Here is a 19462-nt window from a genome sequence, read left to right on the forward strand (position 1 = left end):
GGGGCTGATTTCTTTAAGGATGGATAAGTTTGATCTTCTTGCAGTCCATGGGACTCTCAAGAGTCTCCTCCAGCACCATAATTCAAAAGCATCAATTCTTCGGCGATCAGCCTTCTTTATGGTCGTGTCCTCTAGTTCTTCTTAAAAATAGTGTTCTTGTGCCACTCAGTTGGCCTCTCAATGTCTCTCTCACCTACCCCCACACCCAGACTTCCCATGCTAGTATGTAAACGGACTTTTTATATGCCACTGGTAGATGGATGCAGCAAAGCGCTGCATATGCCAATGTTTGTTTCCATAGTAACTAATGCACTTCAGAGAAGGAGAAATAGGATAGTCAGGAAGGACAAGGGGGGGAAAGATCACAATAAAACTGGCACAGCGAGTGTAGATGCTGGATGCTTGGAATGTTTTCTGACAGAGGTTTCGGCTCACAGAGCTCCCGTAAACTTGAGTGGTTTTTAGTGTTTTGGCTTTTAAGTGCCTCATTAGCCACAATCGTCATTAACCACTTATCGTTATTAACTGCTCTCATCTACAGAGATTGAGCTCAGGGAACAGGTCACACCTCTAAATGTTTGAACAGTTCATAGTCATTTGTCCCAGGTTCCCTGTGTGACCTTGAAAATGGATGGTGATCATAGAGTTGTAGAGACAGAAGGGACCCTGAGGGTCATCCAGCTCAACCGCCTGGTGACTACAGACCAAGGGTAACTCAGAGTGGTGTGAGCTATTGTTCTGTATTGTGTGGCCCAAACTAAGGAGACCATATGCTGATTAAATCAGGCACAGAAATGTGCCAAACAGCCCAATCCTATCCCTGCCTCTACTCAGAAGTAAGCCCCCATTGAATTCAATGGTACCTACTCCCTGCTAAATGTTTGCAGGATTGCCGCCTAACCTTAATGTTTCATGCTCACTTCTGAACAACCCCACTACAAATATAGTTACGCCTTCTTTGGGGGGTATTGATATGATTCCCCATGTGGTTTTCATAAATTAATGTCAGCCCTACGGCTTCACCTACTCCAGGTGAGCTCCATTGAAACAAATGGATGTCGCCTAGTAGCCACATTTGGCTGACAGGTGATATGTGCCAGTTGACTCCTGGACCCTCCTGAGGCAACAGTTCCATCTCCTGGAGCAAAATCATTAGGAAAGTATTTCTCCTTGTTTTGAAGCTAATTAAACATTTAGAGTACTATTAGTGCAACGGATGGTGGTTTTACACAGCACCAGCAGCTCTGAAGTGAGAAGGTGAATGGATATTGCGGAGTAATGAACTGGGAGTCGGGGGCAGAAATAAATAAGGAATCACGTTCAGGAGACAAAGAGCTGTTTCCTCCCCAAATCCCATGAGAAATTAAGGAAATACTGTTTGTCGGGGTTTTCCTGTTCTTCAGAGAACCTAGAGTAAAAGAGCTCAGGCTTACATACTGTTCTGCCTGCTTTAAAACTCTGTTACTCTTATTAATTGTGTAAAAAAAAATTAAAAGCTATTCCTGATGGGGTGTGGATGGACAAAGATAAATGTCTGCCCAGTCCTCAGCAGGTCCTCTATTTATCTGGTCTGGTGCAGCAATCACCTAACCATATCTAACAAGGGCAACTGGCAGGGCTTTTTCCCCAGCTGGAACTTGCTGGAACTTACTGGAACTCAGTTCTGGCACTTCTCAGGTGGCCATCATTATGAGAGAACAAGGGAGGCATTCATGGTGAGTTCTGGCACCTCTTTTTCTAGAAAAATAGCACTGGTTACTGGTAACCAGGTTTACTTTTTATGGTTTGCAAACCAGCTTCAAACCTTGGTTCCAACCTTTAGTTGAAAGCATAACCTTGGTTAGCTTTAGCCATGGTGAGTGTGCATGCAGAAATAAATAGGGTGTTCTCCAGTTTGTGCCTTTGCACCCATGAAAGGGCTTTTGATCTGTGCAGGTGTCTACTAATGAAAGAGGAGGGGATGCAATTTTTGGAGATTCCCCTCTGCCCCCTGAAGCCACCTTCCACCTTGTTCTGAATGGTTGCCATCATCCCTGACCATTGGCCATGGTGGGAGTTGGGGTCTGACCACATCTGGAGGGCCACAGGTTTCAGAGCAAGCCAGGATCAAACACTATGGTTTGATCCTGGCTTGTTCTCTCTTAACTGTAGTTTAAAAACAAACCAACCAACAACTACAGTTTCCTGAGATTCGACATAATGGGCATAAAATCAGAAGGGGAAGCTTTTGATCTCTTAACCAGGGCTACGAAAGAGGAAGAGGAATGATGCAAACACTCTCTGTAGCTCTTTCATGTAATGGGAAACTGCTTTTTTGGTTATGTTAGCCATCAGTTGCTCTGAAGGTTCCTGAGCTGGGACAGAAAGCTGAATAAGAAAGAAGCATGAGTTCTAAGTTCTAAGATAAGGCACATTTTGTGTGTGTATTTTAGAAAAAGACTATAATATGCACCTCTTTGCACTGCCTGGACAGCACATTCCCTGCAGTGATACTGCATACCGCTCTGTCATCCCAATTTACCTTCACAGCCCAACGGGATAATCCCCCTTTTGTTTTGCCGAACAGCATGAAGGCAAAATATTGGAGAGTTCTCAATGAAGCCATTGTTGGTTTCTCTGAATGGCATAGTGCAAACATACAAATCATAGAGACAAGAAGGGGGCATCTTTCTGAATAAAGACATTGTGCCTCACCTTGCTTGGGAGAGACCGTAAAAGGGACCCCCCCCCCCATACCAGAAGGTGAGTATTGGACTAGTTGGGTACTCAGGTTTCTTGACATTAAAGGAACTTTTTTTGACTTTTCAACAGAACGCCAAACATCAGAGAACTCGATGGCCCATTTTAAAAAAACAAAAAACCAAGCCCTCCTTTAGCTGCAGCTGCGTGTATATACTTACCTTCTGGTTTCCCCTTCACAACCTTCCTTGAAGGGCACTTGATGCTCTTTGGAGGATGTTGCCATGCAGCCATAGAAGTGGGTGCCAAATATTCTCTCCCTCTGCCCGTGTCAGACAGAATATTGCTTCCTAGTTAAAAGTGACCCAGTGCTGTGGGTGACTTCAAAGGTTAAGTTGGTTGCCAGGGTTGAAAACTTTCCCGGTATGTTCTGAGTAAACATTTCATTCCACCAAGGACACCAAGGTGCGTGTTAGCTAAAACTGTATTTAATAGTAGATCGGTTCTTTTGCTACTGGAAAAGCCACTTCAGGAGGCCTGGGAAACTCTCCCCCCTCCAGTAATGTACAGTCATACCTCGGAAGTCGAACGCCTTGCGAGTTGAACGTTTCGCCTCCCGAACGCCGCAAACACGGAAGTGAGTGTTATGGTTTGCGAATGTTCTTTAGAACCTGAATGTTCGACGTGGCTTCTGTGGCTTCCGATTGGCTGCAGGAGCTTCCTGCAGCCAATCGGAAGCCGTGCCTTGGTTACCGAACGTTTTGGAAGTCGAACGGACTTCCTGAGCAGATTCTGTTCAACTTCTGAGGTATGACTGTAGTGACAAATTCAGAAGTGCAGGGTATCTGTAGCCAAGTCTTTCACAGCCACACTTCTTTATAATTAATAATAATTTAGGGTGCATTGCAATGATCAGTGCAGATCTCCATGTGTTTCCTTTCAGCTAGACCTACCATTTTCTGTGCGGATAACATGGGCAAATAATTTGGAGTGCTCTTTCACAGTGACTTGAGCTTTTATCGAAGTCCCATTGTATGTAACAGAACTTGTACACCGTTCTCTTGAAACCTTGTGCTTTCAGTGTTCTTAAAAGCTTAGCTTTGGAGCATACAGAACACCTTATTAGGTATGACGATTCCAACCAGCACCAATTTGGACGCCTCTGAAGATCTTGTTGGCCAAGTCATACTCTGTTGGTAGAGCATGAGACATTTTAATCTCGTGGTCGTGGGTTCGAGCCTCACATTGGGCAAAAGATTCCTGCATTGCAGGGGTTGGACTAGATGACCCTCATGGTCCCTTCCAACTGCACAAGTCTATGATTCCATGACATCCTTAAATAAGCAAATAAATAACAAACCATGAGAAGGATGCCTCTGAACATATCAGGGGAAATCCAGCCAGATGGGTGGGGTATAATAAATAAACAATAAAATTATTATTATTATTATTTTATTTTGCCATTGTAATCATCTACGTTTAGACACCAGACACCACATCAAATCAAGATGGCAGTCCAAATAAACCATAATTAAACTTTAGACACACACATCCCATGAATCCAGAGCTGGGTCAGGTGTTCTTTTGATCAGGTCAGAGCCTAAAACTATATAAAATCTATATATATATAAAATCACAATATGTGTTGGTTTTCTATATAAAAACCACAACATGTGTTGGTTTCTTCAGATTCTCGGGCAGCAGCAGATGTTTCTTGCTGGAATATACATACTTACACGTGTCTGCTTTCTTGTCTTTTGCAGGGCCCTGTCCGCATGGCTCCTGATCTTGCCGCGTCTCCTGCCGTGGGATACGTCTCCATAAACCAGAAACCTGAAGCTGTGGTGCACGCTATGAAGGTAAGGGGAGGGGTGTTTTGCATGCATTCGTCTGGGCTTTGCATTCCAGCTCAAGAGAGAAAGACAATGCGGAGGGGCAATCAGAGGCTCTGGGCTGAGAAATAGCAGAGCAGGTGTGCTTTTGTATTGACATAAGAAGAGCTCTGCTCGATCAGGCCTAAATCCCATCTAGTCCACCATCCTGTTCTCCCAGTGGCCAACCAGTTGCCCATGAGAAGCCCAAAAGGAGGACCTGAGCACAAGAGCCCTCTCCCCATCTGTGGTTTCCAGCAACTGGCATTCATAGAATCTAAGAGCTGGAAGGGACCAGGAGGCCCATCCAGTCCAATGCAGGAATCTCAGCTAAAGCATCCATGGCAGATGGACATCCAACCTCTACTTGGAAACCTCCAAGGAAGGAGAGAAGTATACAGCCTGTGGCAGTAGGCTAGTAGCCATCAATAGCCCTCTCCATGAATTTGTCTGACCGTCTTTGGAAGCCATCTAAGTTGCTGGTCACCCTTGTCTGGCTAGCAGCTGATATTCAGATGCTTACTGTCTCTGATACAAGAGGTAGCACCCACCCAATACTGCTGGCCTCATCCTCCATGAATTTGCCTCTCTAATAATAATAATAATAATAATAATAATAATAATAATACTGTGGTACCTCTGCTTACGGATGCAATCGGTTCTGGGGTGCCGTTCGCACCCCGAAAAGTCCAAAAGTAGAGCGCTGTTTCTGCACATGCGTGTGATGCGATAGAGCGTTCCTGCACATGCGCGAAGCGCACAGATTGCTCCTGCGCATGCGCGAAGCAGCGAACCCAGAAGTAAACACTTCCAGGTTTGCCACGTTCGCAACCAGAAAAAAACGCAACGTGAAGCAAACGCAACTCGAGGTATGACTGTAATAATAAAGCTATAAAACATCAGACACCAGACATTTAAAACTTCTCTAAACAGGGCTGCTTTCAGATGTCTTCTAAAAGTCAAGATAGTTGTTTATTTCCCTGACTTCTGATGGGAGGGCATTCCACAGGGCGGGCACTACAACCAAGAAGGCCCTCTGCCTGGTTCCCTGTAACCTCACTTCTCGCAAGGGAGGGAACTGCCTGAAGGCCCTCGGAGCTGGAGGTCAATGTCCGTGCTGAACGATGGGGTGGAGACGCTCCTTCAGGTATACTGGGCCGAGGCTGTTTAGGGCTTTAAAGGTCAGCACCAACACTTAATTGTGCTCAGAAATGGACTGGGAACCAACGCAGGTCTTTCAGGACCAGTGTTATATGGTCTCGGCCGCCGCTCCCAGTCACCAGTCTAGCTGCCGCATTCTGGATTAGTTGTAGTTTCCTGGTCACCTTCAAAGGTAGCCCCACATAGGGCGCATTGCAGTAGTCCATTGCTACATTTTAAAGCCATTGCTACATCTTGGGGCAGCAAATTCCGCATCGTGTGAAGAAGTACTTTCTTTTGTCTGTTAAGAGTTCACACGCATGAGCTTAGGCTACTCCCTCACGATGGCAGCAGAAGGAGCATGACAACACCAGAAACTGAATCAGCCGAAGCTTCTCCGACTGGGCCCAGTGTGTTGACACTGGTGTTCCTCACAGGAAATTAAAACCTCTAGCGCTGCCATGAGGAATTCTGGGAAAGAGGAGAGTCAGAAGCATCTTTTCTATGCTGAACGCAACAAAAGTGATCACGAACCAAATCCTCCACCTCGCCGTAGCCACGTACGCACAGACTAAATGTCACCGCTGTATCTGTATCGTCCCCCAGAGACCATTGTTTTCATTACCCACGAGTTTCAGTGCTGCGCAAAGCACTCTTAATGTACCAGACCCGAGGGCACTTAGATAATCTTCCAGGTTGCGATGCTGTGCATAGATGCCAAGGAAGGGGGGGGGGGTGAGGAGAGAGAAAGCTTGCTCAGCTGGCAGAATTAGCTTGTATTTCTGGGTGCAGAAATCTATTTTTAACAGAACAGACTACAAACGCTGCATTTCATCGGGGCGCATTGAGAGAGAAAACTGCCGAGCATCTTCCAGTGGCGCAGCTGTTGGAGGCCCAGATCCCCTAAAGTGCAGCCGCACTAGTACACCCCTTTTCAGGGGTTGCCACCTTATATTCACGGCCCTGCTCCTTTGCCACTAGCAGACTGAGATGCAGGAATTGAGCAGATGAGTTGTTTTCAGTTGATAAGCTTCACCTTAATTTCTGTTTGTCGGGCTTCTCTCGAAGGCACAGGGCAAGGTCAGAGAGGAAAGGTGGCAACACTAGGAGAAAATTGCCTGCTGAGTGTTGCAACCTTTTCACCCTGCCAACGGCTTTGTGTGTTTTAATAGCTGTATGATTTGGACTCGTTCACCCCTGGGGGGGGGGAATTATCAAACTGCTTATAAAATCCATTAATAATAATATTGATGGGCATATGTTCAACAGGAGCAGTTTCCTGCATCCATGCATCTTCACGCAATACAATGCAAGCAGATAGGAGGTTTTTTTCTTTTCCTTGCCACAAATCCCTGCAGTTAACATTTTACACTGGGGGAATAGATATGAGGATACCATGTAGAGTTAGGTTACTGGAGGGTTTCATGCAGGCAATAAAACCTAATGGAGAGTCTCAGCCTGGAGTACATACACGTGGCCGTGTGCATTTGTTCAGCTACCAGCATAATATTTCTGGGGCTGGGATTTGATTATTCAGTCTGATGAGTATCGCAGGCGTGCCCAGACCAACGAGTCAGTTTCGCAGCCTGCATCCAGCTTGATCAATAATTAATTCTTTCCTATTCATTAGAGATCTATTTTTATTTGCAAGCTTGTAAATGCCGCTTGCTTGCCTCCTCTGGTGTTCCTGCGCCCCCTTGCAAAAAAAGAGGAGCCAACGGATTGAATTAATTTAAGCCAAACCGTACAGTCATGCAAAATTGCCATTGGTTCAAAATATGTCGGTTAAGCTAGTGGATAATGCAATTTCCAAAGTAGGTTAAGGGCCCTAAGAGAATGACCTATTTTTGTAACTGAGACTTCTGAGGCACGGCAGGAAAAGGAAGCGTTGGTCCAGTTGAAAGCGGTCAGTGTGCAAAGTGCAGTGCCACCCGCTAGAAAGCTGAGCGGAGCATTTGTGCATGGTTTTACAGAGTGTTGTGCTCATCTGAATCGAAACAATCCACATTCATTGCGGTGTTAACCATAATTCTGTCACCGAGTTGGGGGGGGAGGTGGAAGGAAGCTTGATTATTCAATCTGAATTATGATGTGGGTGATTATTATGCTCATGTCACAGCACTGTCAGGAATGTCCAGCGTGAGGAATTAACTCTTTCTTGTCAAAAGCACACTTGCAAGTTAGGAAAAGTCTTGCGTCTCTCAGGTGTGTACCCAATGAGGCAGTTTCAGCAACACAGAGCCTCAGCTTATGTATCTCCCCCACCCAAGCGGGCAAAGAAAACATCTGTATGCAACTTGCTTCAGTCCTCTTCTGGTCCTGTGAGACAGTGGAGCCGGGGGGGGGGGGGGCAGGAGGAAGCCCCGGACTCCACACCAGCCTTACCTTTCTCTCCCTCCTCCTGCACCTGCTCTTGACTCTCCACTCCTGCAGCTTCTCCTGCCTCCGACTCTCGTCTCCTGGCTGCTACAGGCTATTACGGATCCCTTCTTCCCAGTCAGTCTCCAGCCCACCTTCTCCCAGTGTTCATGCATCCAACCACCACTCCTCAGTGTCCAGCCAGTCCTTGACGGCTAGACATGAATGAGGAGTACGGTAGTCATGGTGCCTCTTGCTTTACAGAGGACCATCCTGTATTTGAAGGAGTCCTCTGTCCAGCCCAAGCCTTCTTTATATTAAAGATAAAGAACTCCATGAAGGGAGAGCAGGGGCCTTGAAGCTGCCTATATCCATACCTGGAAAGCAGACTGAGCAGGTACACCTGGTCTTCCCCATAGTGGCGAGATGCATTTCCGTTTAAAGTATAGTAAAGATTTATCAGTTTGTGTCTGTACACTTTAATCAGCATCACCTTCTGCAAATCTGCATACAGAGATCAAACGGAGAGCAAACGGAATCCATTCCACGGAAGTCTGTTCGACTTCCGAAAAGTTCGGAAACCAAGGCGCGGCTTCCGATTGGCTGCAGGAAGCTCCTGCAGCCAATCGGAAGCAGCGATGGACGTTTGGGTTCCAAAGAACGTTCGCAAACCAGAACACTCACATCCGTGTTTGCGGCATTCGGGAGTCAAAACGTTCGACTCGCAAGGCGTTCGGGATCCAAGGTACGATTGTACTCTTTTGTCTGCTCTTTGGAAGGTGATGCATAAGTGGCCACTCTACTTCATGCAGAGCCGCATTGTCCATCTTTGTAGCTCAGCATTGTCCATCTTACTGGCTCAGGTTTAGGGCGGGAGTCTTTCTCTGGAGAGGTCAGGGGTTGAACCTGGGACCTTTTGCATGCATAGCATCTACCGCTGAAGCTCCAGTCCTTCCTTAACCACTTATGGACCACTCTTCCTTTACTGTCTTCTGTACCAAACCATGACGGGAGAAATTTGTCTCTTTTTACCATACCTTGGCACGATTTTGGAGCAGGGGGATCCGAGTTAGACCATAGCTTTTTCCAGCTTAGTTACCTTGCACCTGATGCTGTTTTGTGTCAGGAACTGCACAATTCAGTGGCAATATGGGCAGCATCCAGTGACCATGTGCTTGGCATTTGCAAAAAGTGTGTATGCGTGTGTTGAAAGTAGATCACATTCCCCCCCCCGGAACCCCCCTAGTGCTAACCATTAATTTCCAGCTTAGTGATGTATGCAGATGGAAGATTTTTCTCAAGCTCCATATGTTTTACTGGCACATTAGATTTTCCACTCTCCTCTGTGTGTGTTCAGATTTTCCCCCGTTTGCCCTCCCAACGTGGCAGACAGCATGAGGATGGAGTGGTCATCCCACTTAGGGGTACCTTAGGGTCTATCACTGTGTGACATCATTTTACAATTTCATGTCCATTGTGTTTGTAGGTCCTTGAAGTCCATGAGAATTTGGACAGGCAAATACAAGAAAACTATGAAGAAGACCTGAGTGAAAAGGAGAAAGCAATTGTTCGTGAAATGTGCAATGTAATGAACCCATTTTCACAGTCTTTCCCATTTCAGTTTTTTCACTTCCAACTGTGGTGTTAAATGCTGTCCAATATCTTGTTCTGTGTGTGCAGGCTTAGTTGCTTGTTGTCTTCGCAACCTGCAAAGAAATTGGGTTACAAATACTGTCAGCCAAAACATTCACACACTCAGAATGCTTGTGGGTGTAAGGTTGCAGAGGGTATCTGGCAGCTTACTGCAGTTTTACAGAAATGTGACCATCATGGCTCCTTCCATCCTCCCAGTCATGGTCATTACATGGCAATGAGAATCACCTATTGAAGATCTTTCCCCCTATCTGATCCCAAAACCACAGTTCTTAAGGCTTCCTGTGAATGGGAATTGTTATTATATCAGTTAAATCTACAATCCTATATAGTGGTACCTCTGGTTACGTACTTAATTCGTTCCGGAGGTCCGTTCTTAACCTGAAACTGTTCTTAACCTGAAGCACCACTTTAGCTAATGGGGCCTCCCGCTGCCGCTGCGCTGCCAGAGCACGATTTCTGTTCTTATCCTGAAGCAAAGTTCTTAACCTGAAGTGTTCTGGGTTAGCGGAGTATGTAACCTGAAGCATATGTAACCTGAAGCGTATGTAACCCGAGGTACCCCTGTATACGGTTACATGAGAGTTGTAATCCAAAAACATCTGAAGGGCACCAGGTTGGGGCTGACTTAGACCCTCACATATATTTGGATATATGGACTGGTGTATTTGTGTGTTGAGTTATGGTTGGGATTTGGCTTCTCTCACTGAAAAATGTGGTGGGGAAAATTCCATTCATGAATCAGGATTCCCATAGCCAGAATGGATCAGGGCCTGTGTGTCTTATTGGACAGAGAGTGTCTTGGGCCTTAGAGCAGCCTTTCTCAACCTTGGGTTCCCTGATGTTGTTGGGAGTCTGAAAGAAAGACATGCTCTCCCAGCATGCTGGCACTCCTGTCTCCAGTGCCTGGAGGCAGACAGATTGTGCTTCCATAGCAGTGACCAGAGGAGGAATGGGCACTGGGAGGAGCACCATGGTGCATCTGCAGCAGCACAACCGGATGCCTTCATCTACCCCAGCTGCAATGAAACATGTCTCTCCCATATCAGTCTCTACAGCCACAGTGGGCGCGTAACTCTACAACGGTTTGACTTCACCCTCAAGAGATGTACTTCTCCATTGTCTCCTGAGACAGATGGATGTCAACAACCACTCCCATTATTTCTGACCGCTGCCCCTGCTGGTTATGGATGATGGGTGTTGTAGTTCAATAGGATATGAGGACCCAAGGTTGGGAAATGCTACTCTTGAAGCTTGTGCATAACAAATTGCTTTTGAAAGTCAAAAACTGTGATCATCTTTTACTTCCCTTTCTTTCTTCTTTTGCAAGTGAAAAGCCTCCCTGGATCTTCAATTTCAGACTCACCCAGTGCATGTTTAGATAGATAGATAGATAGATAGATAGATAGATAGATAGATAGATAGATAGATAAATATTCTTGGGAACCTCAACTGGGGCTTAACTTTAGTTAACTGTGTATAGGACTGCAGCCCTGCAGCCCAGTCCTGTACCAGTGATCTCTCGATAAGAGTGGGTAGGATTTAACCTTCGCCTTGAAATTCTCTGGTTCGCATCCACTTGTTTTGACTATTTCAGGTCTGTCCCCCTAAAAACAAAACATAAACGAAACTTTGGAGAATTAACACCGCTCATGGGGCCACCTAGGGTAACAGTTATGGTTGAAAGCTCATACTCCCCAGTGGGATCTGGTCCAATTTAGAAGCTTTCAGTAGATGGAAACCGCTAATCTTTGTATGATGTGAACACCATTGGCTTGTGGGTTGCCACATGGCACGAAGCCATAAGCATCAATGACAAAAGAAGCCCTGTTTCTTTAAGCGCACTCTGTTGCACGGGAAAGGCATCGTGGTTTTTCCCACACACAAAGAGTGAAGAAACGTTCAAGGATACGTCCCTGGAAACCTTAGACCTGGGTGGTTTCCCACAAACCCTGCGGTCCATCTTGCCATTGCAAGTGCCATCATCAACTAATCCCCCCCTCTGGGATGTGAAGCACTGCGGAATGTGCTCTGTTGTTCGACAATGAAATCTGTAATCTGTCTTTAGAAAAAGATTGCTTTTGGTGCAGCAGCGATGTTGAGGGCTGCACCTCAAAAGGCTATCCCTTTTAGCTTCTCTTTTTAAAAACAAAATAATGATGTTTGCACAGCCTGGAAGGAGCTGAGATAATTACTACAAACGAGGAAATCTTCTCAGGAATGCAACACTTCCTGATCTTTTGAAACGGACTCTCCAAACAGACCTTGCCAGGGGCTGGCCCAAGAGCCTGGTTTGGCTGATGAGCTTTCTGGAGATCAGGGATTTTTTAAAGGGCTCAGTAATCTGAACTGGTACAGCCCTTCATAATGCAGCCCTCTCTTTCGCTCTGTTGCTTCGGAGAATTGTACGGAAGGTGTCTTAAGGAAATTGTCCACGACATGTAATTTTGCTGGGGCAGAGCTATGGCTCTTGCCTGGGAGCAGGGATGGCTAATAATAATAATAATAATAATAATAATAATAATAATAATATGTTATTTGTATACCTCCCATCTGACTGGGTTGCCCCAGCCACTCCAGGTGGCTTCCAACAAATTATGGAACCACAGCAAAACATCAAACATTAAGAACTTTGCTATACAGGGCTGCCTCCAGTGTCCTTCTCAAAAAAAAAAAATGGGGCTGGCCCTTCTGCATTTTTGCTGTCGCCCCCCAGATGTTTTGGACTACATCTTCGATCAGCCCCAGGTGGCACGTCTGGAGCGGATGGGAGCTCTAGTCCAAAACAGCTGGAGGGCGCTCAGTTGGCGATGGCTGCTCTAAGCATTTTTGGATTTCTAATTCAAGGCAACTTTGTGTCTGAAGGGCATACAACTTGCTCCACTTTGGAAGCAATGCTTGATGAAGGCAACATGACTCTTGCAAGCTTGCCAGCGACTGACCTAGCTCTGAACTCAACTTCTGAGCCTGATTTGCTGGTTTGATACCATTACCTAAGGCATCTCCCTCTCTAGTTCTAATTTCGGGAGACTTTAACAAGATCAGCGTTTTTTTAAAAAACCTGTCAGCCAGTGTTATCTCGGGATCTGGGTGCCACCTAGTGCATCAGAGAGGAATCTCGCAAACCCAACCGGGGCCAGGAATTCCTAGGAACTGCAAGCTCTTAGAGGCCGTAGGGTCATTTACAGCCTTTACCTTTATCGTATCTTACGACAATGAAGTCTTAAAACTGTAGTAGGCCGCCCTGAGTAGCACATATAGGCTCTAGAAGGGTGGGATAGAAAACTCTGTACAAATGCAGATAAAACAAATGGTAAAAACCACCCTGTCTTTCCTTTTGCTCTTAGGTCGTCTGGCGGAAACTAGGGGATGCAGCGAGCTCCAAACCATCCATCAGGCAACACCTTTCCGGAAACCAGTTTAAAGGCCCGTTATAAGCACCTCACGCAGCAAGGCTGGGAGAGGAAAGAGGAAGAGCAAACGGGACTGCCAGGGTTATCTTTTCCTACTCGCTCCCATCTTTCTGTAACTGTTTATAGTGTAAATAAGGCAGCTTGGAAGGCTTTGCCTGCAGGCTGTGCTGATCCAGAACAATGTTAAATGGGTTAATAACTATCCTCTAATGGCCGATTTGTGTCATTTGTATTGTAGTGACAACCTGCTTTGTTGTACGGTCATATGTAGAGATACCTGAACCGAAAAGCAAGGGACCTTTCCTCGACTGGACAGTTTCCAGTCCGTTGCCATTTTGCGATCGCAAATGTTGGTTGCGCCCCGGGAAGTTGATTGGGAGGTCTTGCACAACACAACTGCTTCACTGCCCTGCCCCGCCCCCCCAAAAAAGGATTGGGCTATTTGCCATAAGGAAAGTGATGGAGAAATGCATTGGAAAGTGCACTTTTTTGGTGCAACATCACCCTGCAAACAAATCAGGACAAATTCGCAATAAAACAGGTCGTCCAAAAGCACCCGCCCTGTTCACAGGGCTACAACCCCAGCTGCATTGTTTTAAAAACTAACAAGGAATCCACAACACCAAAAATAGCTCTGTGATGTCTTTGTAGCGTTATTATTTTGGCAATTACCTGTTGAGAGTGATAAGTTTTGCTAGAGATCTTTGGTTGGTATTAAAATGCGCGTTTTGAGAAGCAATCCCTGGCCTGCACAGCTGAAGACATTGTGACTGCCTTCATGTTGCTAGGTCACATGCTCCACCCCAGGCTGAAGTTCCCAAATCCCGCAAGACATGGGGGCTGCTTTAGATCAGGAACGGGCAGAAGGTAGAACTGCTGGGGTCTGCTGGCTGATCTCTGGCTGATTTGCAGGGGCTTTTGACCGCCCATTGTTTCAACAGTAGCAACAGCACCTTACTTAGGCTGCCCGACATGAAGAAAGCTTTCAAATGGGTTTTCCCCCCCTGTAAGCTTCGTTCAGTTCTGATGCTGAGAACAGATTCCTAGACTCGGAACCTGCTCAGAGGCACCACGTTCTTATATTCTCACTGCTATCAGTTTTGTATCAGATAGATATTGTGGTTCTTGCAGAAAGCAAAGGAGCCCCAATAAGCCTGATGTCTGCCCATCTCTCTTGCATAGCAGCTTCCTCCAGGCGAGGCACCTCTGCAAAGGAGGCCCCGCTTGCATCATCTTACATTTTTTCATGTTGCTGCAGCACAAATGCTGCAGCTTCCAAGCAATAATAGCAGGCTCTTAATGCAACGTTGACACAGGGTGAATGGTAGGCTGGAGTGGTCAAGTGCTCAGGAGGGCCAGGCTCAGGTCTGGTGTCAAGGTTCAGAATCATTGGGCACTTGCCGAAGCCCACACCCTAGCAAAGGGCCCCCTGCCAGTTCTTGGGGTCTTGTGGCCTTCTTGCTGCCTGTTCCCCAGCGGTTTCTGAGTGAGCGAGGAGGAAAGGACCCTAACATTTACACGCCTTGCTCTCTCTCTCTGTGCAGTGGTGCTGATTTGCATCCAAAGGGAGAGGGAGGCAAGTGGGCAAGAGTGGAGGGGAGAAAGAGGAGGCGAGCCCACTTAGAGACGGAGCCCCACTAACAGCATCTTGCCCAAGGGCACTGGCATTGAGCCGGCTCCTAATAGTTGCTTTGGAAGAGACTCGTTCAGTAAGTGGCACCCCTTGCCTGAAACCCCCGCAAAACCACTGCTAGGCCTTGGAGAAAGTACTGAACTAGATTCCTCAGTATAAGGGCAGCATCCCATTCTCACCTGCCTAAACTCCCTCTTTCATGCAACTCTGCATCCGACAGCTAAAGGTACAGTTGCCTTGCCTACCTTTGCATTACCCTCCAGTGGACGTGCTTCTGCCTCTGCTGTTGATTTTGCTTATCCAGACATTAGCTCCATGCCAGAAAGAAAGAAAGAAAAAAGATTACGTGTGAGGCAGTTCTTCAGTGTCCCCTATTGCCTACTACGATTTACAGAACTGAAAAGAAAATGCCACCCCTTCTCTCCTTTTTTAAAAAAATATTTATTTCAGCCTTGGCATGACATTGCAAAGAGTGGCTTTCTTTCTTTCTTTCTTTCTTTCTTTCTTTCTTTCTTTCTTTCTTTCTTTCTTTCTTTCTTTTCCTTCTCACTGAAATAATTTGCAGAATGGTGTTATCTAAAAAGGTAAGCGGAGGATCAGCCATTTGTGTCGCACAAAGAAGATGCTGTCTTTCAGAAGTGCTGCCGCCGCGGTTCAGCCACTCGGCCACGTCAAGTGTCTCTTTGAACTGCTGCATATAACGCGGAGGGGCCGCCGGTATTCTATTATGACAATGCAGCTCTTTTGTAACCTGCCAAAGACTTGGATCGCTTTCTCCCTGTTTCATCGCATTTCTTCGTACATCTCCTCAAATTGCATAGCGCAGGCAGAGCCAGCTAGAATACAAAGCCCATCACCCTGAACACTGGCTAAGGCTGCTGGGAGTTGTAGTCCCAATGGCACCATGTTGGCTCTCCCCGAGAAAGCATAACAACTCACTGGCCGGCTACGAAATCCCACTTGTGTAAAATAACGGACACAAATGGAGATTTGGGGGGGCTAATGCTCACTCTTCAGATATTTGCATTTTCCCATTACCCTGAAGTTGCCAAACCTTCAGCCGTTGCAGACTGGTCTCAGAAAGAATTTTGGCTATTGTGCTGCTAGATATTTCCGTTTTTTAGGTCTGTTTCTATAGGATGGCACTATTCAGGGTTTGTTCTTATTGAGGACCCGCATAGATCTGCAGCCAAGAGGTAAACCGAAAAGATTTGCGTCAGTCTTCCCAGTATACATCTCCATTCGCATTTCCACTTGAATATGTCCCAGCCTGTCTTGGCTTTGCACATCCTTCCCATACCCAGGTACTGGGCCTATTTGGATGTTGTTTATGACCTGGGGCGTCCAGACTGTTTCTGGGATTCAGTTGCAAACCAGCAAATTTAGGTCGTGCAAGATGGTGAGGTCTTGTGCGTCAAACAAACTCACTTCCTCAAAAGATGATGCTGTTTGCGGTAAGGAATGTGATGGGGACATGTTCTGGACAGTGTGGGAAAACACTTGTTTTGAAGCATCATCATCTAACCTCCCTGGAAACAAATCAAAATAAATGCCAGTGTTGACAAGTCAGAGTGAATGAATACTCAATAAACAGGTCACCTGGAAGCACCCCTGGGAATTATCCCAAGGAGAGATCAGGTGGGGCCTTGAACTCACACCACAGCCTCCCTCCTTCCTTGTTCTTCTCACCACAGGCAGATATAACAGTGATAATCTCCCCATTGTCCCCCCCCCTTTTTCTTCCTGAATGAGGATTGGAACCCAAGGCTTTTTTCCAGGCATTCTCTTCAAAAAAAAGCCCTTAACCTACTCAGGTGACCATTCACTTAATGAAAACTGTAATACCAGAAATATTTATGCCCCTGTGCCCTCTCCATACCTGTAAAATCCCCCTCATCCATTTAAATAGGCCCCAACTGACCCAAACCATTTTCAGGTCTGTTGTAGTTCAGGCTTTCGGAACCCGTTTCTCATGTGAGCCAAAGTCCAAGAGAGCAAATTGGTCCCCCTGCTGGGAATGAAACCACAGACAGCTTAAGAGGACACTTTGCCTGTTGTGTTCTTTAAAAAAACGCACCCACCGGTACATTCTTTTTAAGTGAAAATGGTGAATGTGAGAAGCTCAGATGTGCAAGCATGTATGGTCAGTACAGGTGGAGCAGTTAAGGAATCTGGATAGCTTAGAATGGACAAGAGGCTCAGGGATGGCCCAGGTCAGCTGAGATCCCGAGCTGAGATCTGACAGTTGAGATCCCCCGCATGTACACGGAAAATGGCTGAGGTGGGTGCATAGAGGCAAATGAGAAAGAAAAGTGTCCTGACACTTGGAAACAAGATGTGGTCATTTGCAACAGCGATGCAGCTGGTTGCAACTCCTACCTAGGCACTGGCCAACTATGTTTTTACAGACATGTCTTCCTTTTTATTGATCCCTGTAGCAAATGCCAGGAAAAATACAGCAAACAGGACCACCGCTATGCAAAATGTGAATGGGCCTCTAGACTTTTCTGTCCATTCTGGCTCTCCAACCTGCAAGTAGTAGTAGTAGTAGTAGTGGTAATAATAATAATAATAATAATAATAATAATAATAATAATAATAATAATACTTATCCATCCTTCACCTTATGGTCCCAGGGCAGGTTGTAACAATATAATAATGCAATATTAAAATCAGATTAAATTGATCTTCAATTGGAAGAATACAGTGGGTCCTAGAAATAAGACATCTTACTGCAACGAATAGAAGGTTCTCAGTACAGTGGTACCTCGGGTTACAAACGCTTCGGGTTACAAACTCAGCTATCCTGTAAGTAGTTGCTCCGGGTTGAGAACTTTGCCCCGGGTTCAGAATGGTGGCAGCGGGAGGCCCCATCAGCGAAAGCGCGCCTCAGGTGAAGAACGGTTTCGGGTTCAGAACGGACCTCCGAAATGAATTAAGTTCGTAAACCGAGGTAGTCCACTGAACATAGAAGGTGATGCTTAACTGGTCCTCCTCCCTTCTCTGTACACAACCAAACAAGGCCAACTCTGACATACAGTCATACCTCGGAAGTTGAACAGAATCTGTTCTGGAAGTCCGTTCGACTTCCGAAACATTCGACTTCCAAAGCGCAGCTTCTGATTAGCTGCAGGAAGCTCCTGCAGCCAATAGGAAGCCGCGGGAGCCCTGTCAGACGTTCGGCTTCCGAAATAACGTTCAGGAGCTGGAACGTTTGACTCCCAAGGCGTTCGGGAGCCGAGGTACGACTGTAGTATGAGAATTTCGCTTAAAACTAATCCTGTCCCACAGCCTACATGTTGGTCCAATTAGACTGGAAACAGCCATGGTGGAAAGAGTTAGAAGTGATAAGGCAGAGACAGTGTAAGCCTTTTGACAGGGGGGGCAGACTACTTTGGAGGGTGATGGACTCCCCCCTTTTTTGAGGTTTTTGAGCAGAGGCTGGATGGGCTACCTGTCAGGGATGCTGTAGTGGCCGATTTCCTGTGTCTGCAGGAAGTTGGACCAGGTGCCTCTGAAAAAACCATCGTCTATGCTGAAACAACTGTTGTCTCTCTCCAACCTTAGTTCTCTTCTACAATATTCTATATTAATTTACACACTGCTAGATTTGCAAGTCTTCTGTTTTTATTGAGTTGGTATTATTTCCCACTGATCCCTCTCCTCTCCTTTCCACTCTTATGAATCCGAACAAGAAAGTAGCAAAGGACATAATCTGTTCTGCAAGCCACAAGTAACGGTTTTTACTTTTTTCTGATGTTTTTTTTTGGGGGGGGGAGATTTATGTAGCCCTGCTTTTATCCACCTATTTGCTGAACAGATCTAATAGTGGCCAGCCTCTGGAGTAACAAGAAGCTTTTTAAAGTATTAAGCAGCAGAATTTATGGGCTGTGATATTTATTCCATCATGGGACCTATGGTACTGATAGATTTAGGCAGTTGTTCATACAGAAGTGTGCCCTGCTCAAGAGAAATGTGAAACTAGCCAGTAAGGATTTAATGATCTCATGTAGCCCTCTCCTGACATGTAAGAAGTTATAAAGCATTCAGCAGGAAGGAAGCTATAATGAGCTCTGGGCATGGTTTGATGGCTTATGATGCTTCAGCCAGGCAGCAGCTACGCAGGTCTTGACCTGGCCATTGTCTGGAAGATGCTGTGTTGAGCTCCACAGAGGAAAGGCACGAAATACATAGCTGTTGTGGAGTTTCTTATGTATACTATGGGGCTTTCTGCATAAGGTGCACATACTTGTGTGTAGCCTTGGAAGTCAGAAGCCATCCAAGAGAGTATGGAGTTGCAGTTGGAATGACAAGTCCAGGCAGTTGGGACAGAATAATAGAATCTTAGAGTTGGAAAGGACCCTAAGGGTCAACATCCTGCAATGCAGGAATCTCAGCTAAAGCATCCATGACAGATGGCTATCCAACCTCTGATTAAAAGCCTCCAAGGAAGGAGAGCCCACAACCTCCCGAGGGAGACCATTCCACTGTCTGAACAGCTCTTACTGTTAGAAAGTTCTTCCTGATGTTTAGTCGGAATCTCCTTTCTTGTAACTTGAAGCCATTGGTTCGAGTCCTACCCTCAAAGCTTGTTCCCTCTTCCATGTGACAGCCCTTAAGATATTTGAAGATGGCTATCATATCTCCTCTCAGTCTCCTCTTTTCCAGGGTAGACATACCCAGCTCCTTCAAGCGCTCTGCAGTTTCCATACCCT

At 46.1% G+C, this 19462-nt stretch overlaps 1 protein-coding gene across 3 annotated transcripts in view; it reads left to right on the forward strand.

Moving 5' to 3' along the window:
* The window catches only part of CCDC85C (coiled-coil domain containing 85C), a 158184-nt gene extending 144863 nt beyond the window's left edge, over nt 1-13321 (forward strand). For 2 of the 3 annotated variants that reach the window (XM_033140104.1, XM_033140112.1), the window contains 3 exons: nt 4443-4538; nt 9535-9633; nt 13049-13321. In XM_033140104.1, the coding sequence (XP_032995995.1) occupies nt 4443-4538; nt 9535-9633; nt 13049-13138 (285 nt within the window). In that variant the 3' untranslated portion in view covers nt 13139-13321. The remainder of the gene's footprint in view (nt 1-4442; nt 4539-9534; nt 9634-13048) is intronic. The other variant, XM_033140121.1, reaches the window with a different exon arrangement.
* The last annotated feature ends 6141 nt before the right edge of the window (nt 13322-19462 follow it).

This window comes from Lacerta agilis, chromosome 1 (assembly GCF_009819535.1).
Source record: "Lacerta agilis isolate rLacAgi1 chromosome 1, rLacAgi1.pri, whole genome shotgun sequence".
NCBI lineage: Eukaryota > Metazoa > Chordata > Lepidosauria > Squamata > Lacertidae > Lacerta > Lacerta agilis.